Below are 18,760 nucleotides of genomic sequence, written 5' to 3'. Positions count from 1 at the left end.
GTTATATGCGAGAAAATACGGTATATAAGATATTGCTAACCGTGCTTTTTGGGACTTGTATGTACTGTCATTTTATTTATAAACACATTCCAATAAGTTTTGATTTTGTAACTATTTAAAATCAAGGAGTGTTTTTATGGGGACCCTGTATATGGTGAAAATTTGGTGTTGATAGCAAACCAAATACGCTAACACTGAAACTTGAAGAACTCGTAAGCTTTCTTGTCCTTTAGAAAGTAGGGTTAAAAAGTGAGGAGATCAGCATAGTCCTGAAGGTATAGATAATGTCAAACACAGCACTTAGGTTGAGGCATATTAAAAGAGGAATCTCTGCAGTCAGCAATGATTATTCAGATTGTAAATGGTTTTAGTACTGTCATTATAGACATTGGTTCAGAATATTGTGGCAGGAAAGATGGTTAGAGAAATGAACAATGCCCCTTTGTCAGGGACTTTGAGAGCTGAGAATTTAGAAATTGAATAGTGATATACCTAATTTGGTTTCCACCCTGGGGCAGAGCACCCCTCTTCTCCAGGAGCATCACTTCACTCTCACACCCTTCCTCCCTCCAGACTACAGGTGCACAACAGTTTCTCTGCCCCCTCTGACATCACCTTCCTGTTCCAAGGCAGGGGACTGGCAGAGCTGATAGCTGCCCACCTGTAGGCTGCAGCTTCTTAATTGCTCAATGCACCTCTGTACTGTCTGCACCCACCACTTCACCATTGCTATTGACCTTTGCTATTGTTAGGGCAAATATTATGGAAAATTACTAAGGCTGTTTTTTATGAAAACGATTACTGCAGTGGCACCAAAGCCCATTGGGAATTAATAGGCTTTGGTACTGTTGCTGCACAGCTTTGTAAAATAGTGTGTGAGTATTTTCCCATAAACCGAATGCAAGAAATATTTTAGTTTATAGGCTCTTTAATTTGAAAGGATATTGAAAATAAGACTGAGCAGCTGCTACACACACTGGGGACAGTTCTATAATGGTGCTACAATTTAGGCACACAAATTATGCAAGCTGTGCGCCTGATCTATAAGAAAACTTATATATGTAAGTGCATGCTGGTATAAATGTGCACGCTTAAATGTGACAATAGTGCTTAATTAATCTAATCTAATCTAATGCTTAGTTTTGTATACCGGGTCCTCAATCTGGGAAAGCTCGACTCGGTTTACAGTGGTTAGATAAGATAATAAAAATATAAAACAGTGATTAAATTATACAAATAAACAGTATAGCAGAAATAGAAAATAAATTAATTATCAAATTTGTTTGGTAAACAGAATGGTTTTCAAAGACTTGCGAAAGGATGAAAGAGAACTAAAACTTTTCCCCCTTTTTTGAGTTACCTACCAAATGTGCTCCCCGCTAAATGTTTTCTTTCTCTCTTTAAAAATTTGTAGTTCATCCCCTTCACCTTCCGTACCAGTTATGTATTTGAATGGATAGAATTTGACTGTAACTATGTAAAAGAGTTTTGTTCTGCCCCCCATTTTTAAAATGTTATACCCTTTGAAGCTTTTGATATTGCGTACATAACAAAAATTTAATAAACTTGAAACTTGAAACTAGAGAAAGTGGAAGATCATTCCAAAGTTGAGTGAACTTGAAGGGCAGAGATTAACCAAAAGCTTTGATTCTGTTTTGTAAATGAAGTGCATAAATGTCAGCCCCATCTGTGATCTGCCCATTCTCCTCTTCTGTAAATACCTCCTTGCATTTTCACACTAAGGTGCTGATTCTCACTGGGCCGCTGAAAGTTAGGTGGCAGTAGATATCCTACCAAAACCTAACTTAATTGTTTTAATTGGTGATAATGGTGCAGTAATTTACCGCATCATTTAATACCATTTAAAAGGTGATTAAAAAAATAGCCTCCGCCAAGTAGCCTCCCTGATTCATACCTATCTTCTTGGCACCTAGTGGCACATATTGACACCGAAGCCCAGAAGAGAACATGGTTAGGGGCGGTGCTGGACTTCGGCATCACTATGCACCACTGGTTGTGATTCTGATGTGATAGAGCAGGGGTAGGCAATTTCGGTCCTCGAGAGCCAGAGCCAGGTCAGGTTTTCAGGATATCCACAATAAGAGATAGATTTGCATCTCAAGGAGGCAGTGCATGCAAATCTATCTCATACATATTCATTGTGGCTATCCTGAAAACCTGACCTGGCTCTGGCTCTCGAGGACCGGAATTGCCTACCCCTGCTCTATCACATCAGAATCACAACCAGTGATATAAGCCTGTGAAACCCTGGCCTACATTCCTGGCGCTTAGGGTCATATCAAGTCATGATCCTGGAAACGGCACCTGGTGGTGATCGACACACGGATAGTACTCATTTTGTAAGTGCCTGCTGCAGAATCAGGTCCTAAGCAATTTGGCCCAGATTCTCTAAACAGCACAGATTTTTTAGGTGCCAGTAAGTGCCCAAGCTCAGTAAAAAACGTTGTTCAAACAGTGTTTTTAACCGAGTTTCAAGGTACCTACCAGTACCTAAAAAATAATCAGCACCAGAATTGTGCCTCCTTAGGCGCTTTAGGCCACCTAATGCTACTGTGGGCATGGCTAATGCCAAAAGTGGCATTAGACAGTCTAAAGTGCCTACATTGGTGTGATTCACGATAAAGATAGGTGCCAGAAATGTAAGCCTGGAAAACCCTGGCCTACATTTCCAGCGCCTATCTTTCCTGGAGGCACGATTCTTTAAATGGTGCCATTGCATGATTGACATGCAATTGGCGACCACTTTTTAGGTGGTTGCCGATATTGGCACCGTACAGAGAATCCAGGCCTTTCTGCATGAAAATTATAAAATACCACTGAGTACTCAGCTAGCATTTACATGCTTAAGTATACATTTATCCGCATAAATGCTGGTATTTTATACATTTAAGTGTGCAAAATGGCACTTAATATAGGCGACCTATTAGAGAATTACTGGGATTATGCTTGTACACTATGGGCCTGATTCTGTATGAGACATCAGTCTTGATGGCTGCCTGAGAAGAGGCTGAGAATTGGGTACCGGCATCTTATGCAGAATCGCATCTTACCTAACAAACAAATGCCTAACCCCCCCATCCCCCCAATTCTCTAACCATTGCCTATGTTACAAGCACTAGTTGCAGAATCACATGGTAGCCTGATCACAAAGATAAGCGGCTCAGCTGCCATCAGCTGCCATCAACTGATCGTGGCAAGGGAATCCCCAATCAGCTGAATCAGCAGGACTCCTTGAAGTTGCATCTTTGGAGAGTCCTGCTGGTTCAGCTGATTGGGGGTGGGGGTGAGAAATACCACTGCTGCAATCAGCTGAGCCGGCTGCAGCAGAGGACCCTACTGACAACACCCCCCCCAAATTGGCAGGAGGGATGCCTACTCCCTCCTGCTGCCAGCCCCCGCTGAACCCCCTGAACCTCCCAAATCTGAGATTGGCAGGAGGGATGTCCACTCCCTTCTACCACTGGCCCCTTTGATCCTCTGACAACCCCCCTCCATGGTGGATTGGCAGAAGGGATGCTATTCCCTCCTGCCCGTGGCCCCTTTGATTCCCCCCGACACCCCCAAACTGCTGACACCCCAGAATCCCCAAACACCCCACTCTGACCCCCCAAACCTCAATATCCCACCCCAACACCCATAAGCCCACCCCAACACCCCCCACCCCTGTACCTTTCTGAAGTAAGGCTGGCCGGAGGGATGCCTACTCCCTCTGGCCTGCAGGCCCGCTTTTTCAAAATGGCAGGCCTTCCCCTGCCCAGTACATCCTGGGATGTACCAGGAAGGGGCCTTAGGCACCTGGGCCAATCAGGGCCTTAGGCCTCCTTTCCAGTGCATCATGGAATGCACTGGGAGTGGCCTAAGACTCTAATTGGTCAGATACCAAAGGCCAGTCCCATGGGGATCGAGAGGTATTAAGCAGGAGGGGGTGGGCATCCTTCCTGCCGATTCCGAACCTGGGGTGCCAGGGGGATCGAGGGGTTATAGGCAGCTAGCCTTGGGTGTGGCTCTCAGTTACATTGTGTAGAGAGCTATAAATTACAGGCATCACTTGGTGCACCTACAGTAGGTGCACCAGCGTATGCCTAAACATGGGCATACCAATGCCAACATACACTAGTATTCTATAACAGAATGTTGGTGCTAATCTGTTGTTATAGATTTGGCACTAGTAGCCAATTTGTAGAATTGCCCCGATAGTCCTTAACTTTAAACTGCATGCAATAAACTGTTCAATATAGTAAATATGTCCCTTATTATAAGTGGAAAATTATTTTAAAATTACTGAATTGATCAGAACAAATGAATAAGATGCCCCAGGTATAATGATCTAACAGCAGCAGGTCACTTCTAACTGCTTGCTCTATTTTCATTTCTGCAGCATTATTTTACTGTAACTTTCGGCCATGAAGGGCAGAAACAATTAGAGCTGCGTTGTGAAGAAGAAACAGACCAGGATGAATGGGTAGAAGCTATTCATCAAGCCAGGTATTTGATATATAATCTTTACAAGAACACATCTTTTACTAATTTTGTAAATTTACTTCTAATTACTGTTAGATGCCAGAATCCATCTTTTATCCCAGATTTAAGAAAAACAGTTTGGGTGAGCACATGGAGCATGGTTCATGGAATCTTTACAACCCCTCTACTTGTATGTATATTGTGTGTACATCTTTTCTGTCTGCATATCTTTGACTTGGCATACAATGATGATCATTGCTGTGATTGGTTTATCCAAGGAGCACAGCAAACTTTCTTGAGTAAATGATAGTAAATGATGGCAGATAAAGGCCAGAATAGTACATGTAATCTGCCCAGTAGGGTGGCTAGAATTGTAGTTCAAGTTTTATTTTCCATCAAGGTGGTTTACAATTTATAAAATAACGTGTGAATATCAAATAAAAAAAGGTTACAATATTTTATGAATATAGGAGAGTCACAGAAAACAGAAAGTTTACAACAGTAGTTGACCTCTCCGGACTAAATCCTGACTGAATCCATCACTTTATTATTAACTTAAATGGGCTCATCCAAATGCCTGTTGAAATAGGTAAGTTTTAAGGGATTTAAAAAATGTTTCCTTTGAGTGTTCCAATCAAAGAGTTGAAGGAAGTTGATTCCATAATATAGGACCCATAATGCTGAACATGGAACTGCAGTACAAGTTTAGAAAAACTTGATGAAAATAAGGAACTGTTAGGAGATTTTGTTGAGATGAATGAAGATTGCACGATAAAGAATATGGTACCAGAATAATGGAAGAGGAAATATGGGAATCTTAAATGTTGAGTACTGTATTATGGACCAATGTAAGTATTTTAAAATTAATACGTGCTTTGATAGGTAACCAATGTTTGACCCATAATAAAGGAGCTACATGGTCACATTTTTCTCCCAGTTATGTTTCACAACTTTTTATATCAGTTTGAATATTTTTATGGCCTTTTTAACTTAAGCCTTTGTATAATGTGTCAAGTAATCTAAATGTCATTTTAAAGAAGCACTTCCCTATAACAGATGAAACTTGTGGATGAAAAGATAGGTCGGCATCTATAATTACCTCTAATATTTTTGTAGATTGTGAAATTGGGATGGCTGTATCTGCAAGATTAATGGTATTCAGTCTAGGTGTAATTGATTTTTTTGTTTAAGAAACAAAGCTTTGGTTTTATTAATATTTAGCTTCATCTTATTATCCTTCAACTTGGAGCTGAGAGAGATAATGTTTTGGGTATTAGACGGATCCAGAACCAATAGAATTTGTACATCATCTACGTCAAAGTAAGGCATTAAATCCAAGGATTCAATAGAGGTTGCTAAAGGGGCCAAAAATATATTAAATAAGATTGGTGCCAGCAATGAATCCTGTATTACTCCACAGTTGAGTAGAAAGGTTTGTGAACTTATGGATTGTCAATTTACTTTAACTGTCCTATTAGTAAGGTATGAACGAATCCAGTGCCAAGCCTTATTGGTGATACCCAACTAATAAAGCCTACAGATCAAAGAGTGTTGATTTACAAAGAATGAATAAAGCTACAAGACTGAGAAATAAAAACAAAACAATGTTAAGTAATGCTTGTATTGTTATAATTCCAATAAGGGCAGTCTCAGTATTGTGATAATAATAATAATAACAATAACTTTATTTTTGTATACTGCAATACCACAAAGCGGTTTACAGAGTAAGAGACCGTATACAGACAGTGATATTACAAAAAGCTTTCAAAATTACATTAACATGTTAAAATGAATCAAATTTATCTGGAAGTATTTTAAAAATACATCAAGGTAGAAATGGAGTCGGAGTAATTTATCAAAGAGATAAGTTTTAATTGACTTTCTAAAAGTTTGATAGGAAAGTGCATTTGAGATAAAGGTAGTTAAACATTTATTCCATTTGCCTTCTTGGAATGATAATGTTCTGTCAAAGAATCTCTAATAGATACAACCCTTCAAGGATGGAAAAGTGAACAAGTAAGCACTACGTGTACAAGTTGTGCCTGGAAATTCAAAATGATGAGACAGATAGATTGGGGATGAACCTATTATGCTTTTGAAGCAAAGGCAAGCAAACTTAAAATATGACTCTTGCTTCCACAGGCAGCCAGTGTAGTTTTTTGTAATACGAGCTTACATCATCCGATTTTTTGCGATCATAAATGAGACAGACTGCAGCGTTCTGAATGATTCTTAGTTGTTTAATGGTTTTCTTAAAAGATCCCAAGTATATAATATAGCAATAATCTAAAATATTTAAAATCAAAGATTGAACCAGCAATCGAAAAGAGATGAAATCAAAATATTGTTTAATGGTACGAACTTTCCATAAAGTGAAAAAACATTAACCTGAGATCTTCAAAAGTCAAGCTTCGGTCCAAGATGACACCAAGGATTTTAATAGTAGAATTAATTGGGTAATCTAACCCATTTAATCTCAAAGAGGCATTCAATATCTTGTTATTCGAACTTGCCAATAAAAACTTAGGGCTCCTTTTATCAAGCTGCGCTAGCGGTTTAACGTGCGTAATAGCATGCGTTAAATCGCCAGCCGCGCTAGCCGCTACCGCCTCCTCTTGAGCAGGTGGTAGTTTTTAGGCCAGCGTGGGGGTTAGCGCATGATGAAAAGTCGCGTGTGTTAGCCCTGCTAGCGCAGCTTGATAAAAGGAGCCCTTAGTTTTGAACCTTATTTGGTTTGGATGTAAAACATATGTGTTCTCTATGAAAGAGATCAAATGGTCGGCCACTAAAAATCCAGCTATTGTGGAAATGAATGACAAATTAGCAATTGATCGATAGTTGCTAGCAATGTTTATATCCAAACTTAAATCTTTTTTCCAAGCTATTGAATGTTTTCCAAGCTAAATTGAATGTGGCTTGGAAAAATAATGTTAGAGGTCTCTTCCTATCTTGATTTTAGAAAATTGTTAAAGACTCAACTCTTTGATAGGCTGATATCTTAATGCATTCTGCTTCATTTTTCAATCAAGTTCCTTATATTTAACTTGATGTATTTTATCTGTTCTATGTAATACTTCTTTCCCTGCCATGCAGGTATTTTCTGCATTATTACATTACAGATTTCTATTCCGCCATTACCTTTCAGTTCAAAGTGGATTACAAAAAGAGTTATGGAAGAAGGGTTACAACATTAGATCAGAGAAGGTTTCCAAGAGAGGGAAAAGTAGGATATGGGGTTAGGGAGGGGATGGTAAGAGGGGGGGGGTTAAGCTTTATCATGGTATTAAGCTTTATTAAGGGATTTCTTGAAGAGTATAGTTTTTGTTTCCTTTCTGAACATCTTGTAGTCTGGGGTTGTTGTCAATAGGTTGGAGACTTGGTTGTCTATCTTCGCTGCCTGAGTGGCCAGTAGTCCGTTGTATAGTTTTTTTCCGTTTTACTTCTTTGATTGGGGGGTAAGTGAATGGGGTGTTTATCCCAGGACAAGCAGGCATGATATTCTCACATGTGGGTGACGTCATCTACGGAGCCCCGGCGCGGACAGCTTTTCAAGCAAACTTGATTGAAGTTTCAAGTTTGCACACTGCACCACGCATGTGCGTCCCTTCTCGCCCACTAGAGGGCGCATCCCACCTCGTGGTCCTCAGTTCAAATTTTTCCGCGGAGCAAGAAAGCCCTGTGGATCTGAGCTCCAGTGTTTTTGCCTTCTAGCTGCCGCGTTTAGTTTGTTTTTCCCTTCGAATTAGTTCGCGGTACTGTTTTCCTTTCGTTTCTTTTCAAAAAAAAAAAAAAAAAAAGTCTTTCGTTTTTCGTCGGGTTCCGGGGGCTCCCGGAAGCCGTGGCCGCGGGACGTCGGTACGTTCCCGGCCTTCTTCTTTTTCTTCGTGGATGTCCCGTCCTGTTACGGGATTCAAAAAGTGCAGCCGGTGTGAGAGGTTGCTTTCCATCACTGACCCTCACCGGTGGTGCATTGTCTGTCTTGGGCCCGAACATCCGACAGACTCGTGTGATCGCTGTGCTACCTTCCAAAACAGGGCCCTCCGTCGCCGTAAGGCAAGAATGGCCGAATTGTTCGCCGTCGACGCGCCGCCTAAGGCCTCGACGTCGGCCTCGGCTTCGGCCCCGGCCTTGACCTCGGCCTCGGCGTCCTCGGGGGCCTCGGCCTCGCCTCGGCCCTCTTCCTCGAAGGCGTCGTCAGTGAAGCAAGCTTCGGGTAAGTCCTCTGTTCCATCCCCTTCAGCAAAGAAGCCATCCTCGAGTCAGGCCAAGGCGGGTGGGTCGACCCCGGCCCCGCATCGGACCTCGACTCCGCACACCCCGAGGGAATACTCGAGACCGAGGTCGCCCTCCAGGGAGTGTGCCCCGGACTCGGAACTCCCCACCTTCGTGGGGATTCCGGCCTTCCAGGATCTCCTCCGAGCACTGATCTCATCGGAGCTGTCGGGAGCCCTGGAAGTGTTGCAGCGTGCTGCGGCTCCGGCGGCCTCGACCTCGGCCTGGACGCCTTCGGTCTCGGAGGCCCCGGCCTCGGCGACCTCGGTCTCGGGTACTGGGACCCCGTTCACCTCGGTCTCGGCCCCGCCCCGGACCTCGACCTCGGGGGAACCCCCTGAGCGGAGTGTAAGGCCCAAAGAAAAGTTGCGCAGAGTGCGCCGTCTTTCCTCCTCTTCCTCCGGGTCTTCCAGACACGCCTCGCCCTCGACGCGACCTCGGACGGGGCGTCGATCGAGGAAGTCTAAGCGGCCCCGAGGCTCGCCTCGGCGCGACCGTTCCTCGTCGTTCGGGGGCAAGGCGTTGCAGGTGTCGGAGTTGCGCCTCGACAACCCGAGGCTCCTCCGCTCACCCCATGGGAAGTCTTCCCGGGCCGCCTCGCCGAGGAAACGGGAGAGTGTCCCACGAACCCCGGGGTCCTCACCCAAGGGTTCTGCGAGGAGGATAACTTCCCCTTCCCCCTCGAGGGCCCTCGAGAGGGGATCCTGGGATTCGGGATCGGTTAGGGATCCTCATTATTCCCATGAGGCCTCCCCCCTCTCCTCGGTGGGGCGGTCGAGAACCCCCTCTCCCCGGGCTAGGCCGTCCTCATTTTCATCCTTCGTTCAGGACATGGCCCAAGCCCTGGGGATTGACCTGATGGTAGGCTCTCGGTATTCCAAAGAATTTTTGGAGGAACAGGACCTCCCCATTCTTCCTAGGGAGGTGCCTAGACTCCCTCTCAACAGTGTCCTTCTGCAAACCTGGCTGAAGAACTTGTCAAACCCTCTTACAGTCACGTCTGTGCCTTCAAAAATGGAATCGAAGTATAGGACGATTCCCCCTAAAGGGTTCGATAAGGCGCAGCTCTCACACCAGTCTCTTCTGGTGGAGTCTGCTCTTAAAAAATCACAGCCCTCACGGGTTTCTGCGGCGGTTCCACCAGGCAGGGAGGGGCGGACCCTGGACAAGTTTGGCCGTCGCCTCTATTCAAATTCCCTGATGGCCACCAGGGTTCTAAATTACGCCTTCACCTTCTCCTCCTTTTTGCGTGGGATGGTGAAGGACCTTCCTCAATATCGAAACTCGTTACCGGACTCCCAAAGAGCAGGATTCGACAAGTTTATGTCCAACCTGTCTCAATTGCGGTTGTACCTATTCCATGCAGTGTACGACGCCTTTGAGCTGGTTTCGAGGGTGTCGGCCCTCGCGGTGGCCATGCGCCGCTTGGCCTGGCTTCGCACCCTCGACATGGACCCAAACCTGCAGGAACGCCTGGCAGACTTGCCTTGTGTGGGGTCCGAGTTATTCGACGAGTCATTGGATGCGGCGACCAAGCGCTTGTCGGAACAGGAGCGCTCTCTAGCATCCCTGGTCCGCCCCAAACCTAGGCCCCCGCCGCAGAAACCCTTTCGGCCTCCGCCGCGCCGATACCCTCAGAAGTCGACCCCGGCTTTCTCGAGACCGCCTCCGAGACGTCCGTCTCAGCGAGGCAGAGGGGGACAACCCCAAGCCCCGGCGCAGGGCCCTTCTAAGCCAGCGCCTTCCTTTTGACGGGCTGAGCGGACGGGGCGGGTTCCCCTCCACACTTTCTCAGGAACCCCTTCCTATCGGGGGCCGTCTTCGGTTCTTCCGGGAGGCATGGACCGGGATTACCTCAGACGCTTGGGTGCTCCGGATCGTCTCCGAGGGCTACTCGCTCAACTTTGTGTCCTCGCCGCCGGACAGTCCCCCAAGTTTAGTCCCCTGCAACCGTTCGCAGCTACCGACCCTTATAACCGAAGCCAAAGCCCTCTTGAAGCTTCGGGCGGTCGAGCCGGTCCCCAAGGACCAGTGGGGTACGGGGTTTTACTCCCGCTACTTTTTGGTCCCAAAAAAGACCGGGGACCTGCGCCCCATACTGGACCTCAGGAAGCTCAACAAATTCCTGGCCCGGGAGAAGTTTCGAATGCTATCTCTCCCGGTTTTGTACCCCCTCTTGGGGGAAGGGGACTGGATGTGCTCCCTCGACCTGAAGGAAGCATACACCCATGTTCCGGTGCACCCCGCCTGTCGAAGATTCTTACGATTCCAGGTGGGGGACCTCCACCTCCAGTACAGGGTACTGCCCTTCGGCCTGGCCGCGTCCCCACGAGTATTCACGAAGTGCATGGTGGTGGTTGCAGCAGCCCTCAGGTCACGTGGACTCCATGTGTTCCCTTACCTGGACGATTGGCTCATCAAAGCCCCGACCAGGGAGGGGGTTATCTCAGCGACCCGACAGTCTATTGCCTTCCTGCAAACTCTCGGGTTCGAGATAAACTTTCCAAAGTCTCAGTTGAGACCGTCGCAGTCTCTTCAATTCATAGGTGCGGTGCTGGACACGGTGCGCCTACGCTCCTACCTGCCGACCCAGCGGGTGGAAACCTTGGTACGGATGAGCCGCCAGGTCTCCCAACTATCGAGGGTGTCGGCCAAGCGCATGATGATGCTGCTGGGCCATATGGCCTCGACGGTACATGTCACGCCGTTTGCGAGGCTACACCTGAGGATCCCTCAGTGGACCCTCGCGTCCCAGTGGCGCCAGGAGTGCGACCCGGTGTCTCGCCTCATTTCGGTAACTCCGCCCTTGCGGAAATCGCTGCGTTGGTGGACAGACTCTTCAAATCTGTCCATGGGGCTATTGTTTCGCACTCCGCCTTTTCGCAAGGTCCTGACCACGGACTCCTCGGAGTACGCGTGGGGAGCCCATCTCGACGGTCTTCGCACGCAGGGCCTGTGGTCGTCAGAAGACCGTCAGTGTCATATCAACGTGCTAGAGCTGCGAGCCATCTTCCTAGCACTTCGAGCCTTCGTTCACATATTGCAGGACCAGGTGGTCCTCGTCCGCACGGACAATCAGGTGGCAATGTATTATGTGAACAAGCAGGGAGGAACAGGGTCATGGCCCCTCTGCTCCGAAGCTCTTCGCCTCTGGGAGTGGGCGGCCTCCCGGAACATCTTCCTCCGGGCGGTCTACATCCAAGGAGAACGGAATTGCCTGGCGGACAAACTGAGTCGACTTCTGCAACCGCACGAGTGGACTCTACACTCAGCAGTTCTACGCGAGGTCTTCGCTCGCTGGGGAACGCCACAGGTGGATCTGTTTGCCTCTCCGGAGACACACAAACTACCACTATATTGTTCTCGGATGTACTCGCAGGACCGTCTGGAAGCGGATGCCTTCCTACTCGACTGGGAAGGGAGGTTCCTGTATGCATTCCCTCCGTTCCCTCTGATCATGCGAACGTTGGTACACCTAAAATCGTCCACGGCCACGATGATTCTCATAGCACCTCGGTGGCCGCGTCAGCACTGGTTCTCCCTGCTGCTCCAGCTCAGTGCCAGAGAGCCTCTTCCCCTGCCTGTCTCTCCTTCTCTGCTGTCTCAGAGTCAAGGATCCATGTTACATCCCAATCTGCAGTCATTGCACCTGACAGCCTGGTTTCTTGTTCCCTGACTCCTCCGGACCTGTCTCAATCGGTGAAGGAGGTGTTGGAAGCCTCCCGCAAGATCTCGACGAGGCTTTGCTATGCGCAGAAATGGACCAGGTTTTCCACCTGGTGCTCGTCTTTTCACCTGGATCCGGTATCAGTCCCGGTATCCTCGGTTTTAGAATATTTGTTTCATTTGTCGCGCTCCGGCTTGAAAACCACTTCGGTGCGGGTTCATCTCAGTGCGATTTCTGCTTTCCACCAACCTCTGGAGGGACGCCCTCTGTCACTCCATCCCTTGGTGACACGCTTCATGAAAGGGTTACTCAGGGTTTGTCCCCCTCTTAAGCCTCCGTCTGTCGTGTGGAATTTGAATGTAGTTCTGGCTCAACTGATGAAACCCCCGTTTGAGCCACTCAACAAGTCCCTCTTGAAATTTCTGACTTGGAAGGCGGTGTTTCTAATTGCCCTCACCTCCGCCAGGCGGATCGGCGAGTTGCAAGCCTTGGTTGCGGACCCCCCTTTCACGGTCTTTCATCACGACAAGGTGGTTCTCCGCACCCATCCTAAGTTTTTACCTAAAGTTGTTTCTGACTTCCACCTCAATCAGTCCATTGTCCTTCCTGTGTTCTTCCCGAAGCCCCACTCCCATCCTGGCGAGACGGCGCTTCACACGCTTGACTGTAAGAGGGCGTTGGCATTTTATCTTCAACGCACCAGGCCTCATCGGAAGGTTCCTCAATTGTTTTTGTCCTTCGATCCCAATCGATTAGGGCATCCAGTTTCCAAGCGCACTCTGTCTAACTGGTTGGCCGCTTGCATTTCCTTTTGCTACGCTCAGGCTGGCCTTCCTTCCCCGGGTCGAGTCACGGGGCACAAGGTCCGAGCGATGGCAGCTTCGATAGCTTTCCTCCGATCCACTCCGATGGAGGACATATGTAAGGCTGCCACTTGGTCTTCGGTTCATACATTCACCTCTCATTACTGTCTGGACACTTTATCCAGGAGTGACGGCCGGTTTGGCCAGTCAGTTTTGCAAAATCTGTTTTCCTAAATTGCCATCCTCCCACCTGCCCTTTTTTGGTTAGCTTGGAGGTCACCCACATGTGAGAATATCATGCCTGCTTGTCCTGGGATAAAGCACAGTTACTTACCGTAACAGGTGTTATCCAGGGACAGCAGGCATATATTCTCACAACCCGCCCGCCTCCCCGGGGATGGCTTCCTTGCTAGTTATGGAACTGAGGACCACGAGGTGGGATGCGCCCTCTAGTGGGCGAGAAGGCACGCACATGCGTGGTGCAGTGTGCAAACTTGAAACTTCAATCAAGTTTGCTTGAAAAGCTGTCCGCGCCGGGGCTCCGTAGATGACGTCACCCACATGTGAGAATATATGCCTGCTGTCCCTGGATAACACCTGTTACGGTAAGTAACTGTGCTATGTTTTTCTATGCCTGGTAGAGGTGGTTTGGATGAGGCGGTCATTTAGGTAGGTTGAGCTGTCTCCATTTATAGTTTTAAATTGTATACAGTAGAATTTAAATTGTATTCTTTCCTGGATTGGAAGCCAATGAGAATTGATGAATGCCTCAGTAATATGATCATGTTTTTTCAATGAATAGACGAGTCTCAGAGCTGTATTCTGAATTATCTGTAGTTGTTTAATCATTATTGCAGGGCAGGGGAGGTAGAGGATGTAGGATACTTAGGATTAGAGATTGTACTAGGAGCTGAAATTGTGTTTTTTCGAAGAATTTTCGGACTTGTCTAAGGTTTCTCATAACTGCGAAAGATTTCTGTATTGTTTTGTTAATTTGTGGTTGCATGGTGCAGCCTCTGTCAATAGTCATACCTAGAAGTTTTAGGGTGGTTTGCAAAGGGTAGTTGATAGAGTTGATTTCTAAGTTGGTTATGGTTGGGATTTTGTTATTTTCTAGGAGGATGAATTTAGTTTTGTCTGGGTTGAGTTTCAGTTTGTGGTCTTCCATCCAAGTCGTAACTGTAGCTAGAGTTCTGTGTAGTGTGTCTGACATTAAGAGCATTAGTTGGTCGAAAGGAATGAGGATGGTGATGTCATCAGCATAGCTATAAGAGGATAGGCCTTGTTTGTTCAGGTAAACGCCAAGAGAGGCCGTATATAGGTTGAAGAGAGTAGGGGATAGTGGGGACCCTTGTGGAACGCCGCAAGGGTTGGACCAAGGTTTGGATTTTTCTTTGTCTGATTTTACTTTGTATGTTCTGGATTTTAAGAAACCTTCAAACCATGAGTATACTTTATCTGAGATGCCTATTGAGTCCAAGATTTGCAGTAGGATGTTTTGGTTTACCAGGTCAAATGCCGCCGTCAGGTCCAACTGTATGAGCAGCATTTTTTTTCCAATGCTGAGGTGTTGTCTTGCTGTGTCGATATGGGAGCCTAGTAGTGTCTCTGTGCTGAAGTTAGTATTGTAAATACTTTCTGTCTTTATCTGTTTTTAAGTCCATTATCTAATTTGTATCCCATGTATTAGCTCACCTTGTTATCAACCGCCTAGAACTTTTTCGGTATGGTGGTATACAAGAATAAAATTATTATTATTATCTCAATATTGTAGACTATAGGAAACCATCAAGAAGATAGCAATAGATGTTCAGTATAGTGTTGAACCAGTGATGAGGGAAAGGGATCATGATGTGCAGTAGTGCAGCATAAAGCCTTCAAATCTTGAGCAGTCATTGAAAGAGAGGGGGTATAAAGGCAGTTAAGGTACTGCTTATGGCATAGGGGTCAGAAACAGCAGTTAATTCTGTTGGTGAGGAAAGTGGTGAATGAAAAGCAGTATTAACAGCCAATTTCAAGTATATAACCCCTTCTTAAAAGAATACAGAAAAAGTCTGCTGTGAGAGTTGATCAGAAACAGGTGGTGAACTAAACCCTTAGTGATGTTAGAGTTTCTCTATGTTCTGTGCAGGTTACCCCTTCTATGTCTTTGTTTAGGGCTGCACCTGCTTCTCTGTGCAGATTACACCTCTCTGTAACTTTTTTTTTTTTAGGTGTAAAAGTTATTTGATTTACTTTTTGCCATTTTCAAGTAGCAACTGAGATACACAGCACCCATACTCATAACATATGATTTGAACATATGAATTGCCATACTGGGCCAGACCATAGGTCCATCAAGTTCTAGTATCCTGTGTCCAACAGTGGCCGACCCAGGTCCCAAGTACCTAGCTAGATCCCAAGTAGTAAAACAGATTTTATGCTGCTTATCTTAGGAATAACCAGTGGATTTCCCCAAGCATACCCGATTCTGATCTGTCATTGCCACAGCAGACCAATAAAAAAATGTCCATCACCAAGAATTTTTATACCACAGCAATCATAAATAAACTTAAAGCCTGACATAAGAACATAAGAATTGCCGCTGCTGGGTCAGATCAGTGGACCATCGTGCCCAGCAGTCCGTTCCCAAGGCGGCCCTTAGGTGAAAGACCAGTGCCTTAATTAAATCTAGCCTTTCCTCCTCCGGAAGAACATTCCAGATTTCTACCACTCTCTGGGTGAAGAAGAACTTCCTTATGTTTGTACGGAATCTATCCCCTTTTAACTTTAGAGAGTGCCCTCTCATTCTCTCTACTTTGGAGAGGGTAAACAACCTGTGTTTATTTATTAAGTCTATTCCCTTCATTATCTTGAATGTTTCAATCATGTCCCCTCTCAGTCTCTTCTTTTCAAGGGAGAAAAGGCCCAGTTTCTCTAGCCTCTCACTGTACGGCAACTCCTCCAGCCCCTTAACCATTTTAGTTGCTCTTCTCTGGACCATTTCGAGTAGTACTATGTCCTTTTTCATGTACGGCAACCAGTGCTGGATGCAGTATTCCAGGTGAGAGCGTACCATGGCCCAGGGTACAGTGGTATGATAACCTTCTCTGATCTGTTTTTGATCCCCTTCTTAATCATTCCTAGCATTCTGTTTGTTCTTTTTGCTGCCGTCGTGCATTGCGCGGATGGCTTCATGACTTGTCTAGCAGTACTCCCAAGTCTCTTTCCTGGGGGGTCTCTCCAAGTACTGCACTGGACATCCTGTATTCATGTATAAGATTTTTGTTACCGACATGCATCATCTTACACTTATCCATGTTAAACCTCATTTGCCATGTTGTGGCCCATTTCTCGAGTGTGTTTATGTCATGTTGCAGGTCTTCACAATCCTTCTGTGTCTTTACTACTCTGAATAACTTTGTATCATCTGCAAATTTAATCACCTCGCTCGTTGTACAAATTTCCAGGTCGTTTATAAATATGTTGAAGATCACGGGACCGAACCCTGCGGCACTCCACTCATGACGCTTTTCCAGTCAGAGTATTGTCCATTTACCCCCACTCTCTGTTTCCTATCTGCCAACCAGCTTTTTTTATCCATGTGAGTATTTCACCCTCGATTCCATGGCTTGCAATTTTTCGAAGTAGTCGTTCATGCGGGACCTTGTCGAACACCTTCTGAAAATCCAGATAGACAAGGATGGCCCGGTCAACATTGTATATCTTCCTGTTTATTCCCTCGAAGAAGTGCAGTAAGTTCGTCAAGCAAGATCTTCCTTTGCTGAAGCCGTGCTGGCTGGTCCTTATTAGATTGTGTCCGTCAAGGTGATCAATGATACGGTCCTTTATCAGCACCTCTATCATCTTTCCCGGTACCGAGGTCAGACTCACCGGTCTGCAGTTTCCTGGATCTCCCCTTGAACCTTTCTTGAAGATCGGCGTAACATTCGCCACTTTCCAGTCTTCTGGAATCCTTCCTGATTTGATCGACAGATTGGCTATTAGTTGGAGCAGTTCAGCTATAACCCCTTTCAGTTCCTTGATTACTCTCGGATGGATGCTGTCCAGTCCCGGGGATTTATCATTTTTAAGCCTATCAATCTGCCTGCATACCTCTTCTAGACTGTCAACCCTGTCTGTTTCTCGTCTTCGTTTCCTGCGTATAGCCTGTCAGCTTCTGGTATATTGTATATATCCTCTTCGGTAAATACAGACACAAAAAATGTGTTCAGTTTGTCGGCAATGGCTTTGTCCTCCTTTATTCCATGGTCATCCAGTGGCCCCACCGCTTCCTTCGCGGGTTGTTTCCCCTTAATATATCGAAAGAACGGCTTGAAGTTTTTTGCCTTCTTGGCTATTTTTTCCTCATTGTCTCTTTTGGCCCCTTTTACTGCCTTATGGCACTTACTTTAATGTTGTTTGTGCTTTTTCCAGTTTTCATCTGTTTTTGTCCTTTTCCCTTCCTTAAACGAAGTTTTCTTGTCTCTGATCGCTTCCTGATCGCTACAGTGAGCCACGCCAGTTTCTTGTTCTTTATCCTCTTGGAACCCTTGTTGATATGCAGTATATATAGATTTTGCCTCTTGGGACCATGCTTGCTCTAGCGTGTTTACAGTGCTCATCCTCTTCCTAATCTTCTTCCTCTCCATGACTTTCATCCCAGTGTCTGAGGATGGCTAATATTTTCTTCCAGGGATCAGACCATAGTCCTCCTGGTTATGGCCAAAGGGATATGCTATCCCTCAGCAGCCCTAGCACTGGCCTTTGGGTCTTTGCTTGGTGAAGCATCTGTTTCTAGCTGTGGCCAATCCAGGTCACAAGTACCTGGTAGAATATCACAAGTATCTGGTAGAGTTGCTAATATCCTATGTAGGGAATCCTTCATTGGCTGCAGATTTCTTCTACATGTGGGGGAGAAGGAGAATGAGGAAGGAAGGAACCCCTACTTAACCCTCCATTGTCTCGAGAACAAACTTAAATTGTGAGCTCTCCAGGGATAGGGTCATACAAACTATATTTGAATGTAACTTACCTAGAGCTTCTACTTAAAAGGTGTGAGCTAAATCCAAATAAAATATTATTATAGAATGTATTTTTTTGTGTCATCCTCTTAGTTGCCTTTTATAGGGCTGTAGATGCGTTGAACAGTCTCCCAGAAGAGGTGGTGGAGACAGAGACTGTGTCTGAATTCAAGAAAGCCTGTGATAGGCATGTGGGATCTCTTAGAGAGAGGAAGATAATGGTTACTGCAGATGGGCAGACTGGATGGGCTATTTGGCCTTTATCTGCCATCATGTTTCTATGATATAGCTTATGGTTGGCCATCCCATGTGATGAACTGTGAGTGGTACACACATATTTAAAAGAAAGTTGACCAAATTGTTCTGTAAAAGCAAATGTCTCCTCTGCTGAGTTTATATAACTCCAAACAGGTTTGCTTTAATTACATAGGAAGGTATTTGATTACAGTAAGTGATATACAATAATTTTTGGTTCACATGGAGAGCAAATCAAAAGGTTTTAAGTTGTAATAAATTTGGTTGAGAGCAATTAG

At 45.8% G+C, this 18,760-nt stretch overlaps 1 protein-coding gene across 6 annotated transcripts in view; it reads left to right on the top strand.

Moving 5' to 3' along the window:
• The window catches only part of RASGRF2 (Ras protein specific guanine nucleotide releasing factor 2), a 422,861-nt gene that overhangs the window by 95,164 nt on the left and 308,937 nt on the right, over positions 1-18,760 (top strand). For all 6 annotated transcript variants that reach the window (XM_033924793.1, XM_033924646.1, XM_033924482.1 and 3 more), the window contains exon 2: positions 4,400-4,506. In XM_033924793.1, coding sequence (XP_033780684.1) covers positions 4,400-4,506 — 107 coding nt within the window. The remainder of the gene's footprint in view (positions 1-4,399; positions 4,507-18,760) is intronic.

The sequence above is a fragment of the Geotrypetes seraphini genome, chromosome 1, assembly GCF_902459505.1.
Source record: "Geotrypetes seraphini chromosome 1, aGeoSer1.1, whole genome shotgun sequence".
Lineage (NCBI taxonomy): Eukaryota > Metazoa > Chordata > Amphibia > Gymnophiona > Dermophiidae > Geotrypetes > Geotrypetes seraphini.
This window is presented reverse-complemented; position numbering and strand designations above follow the sequence as displayed.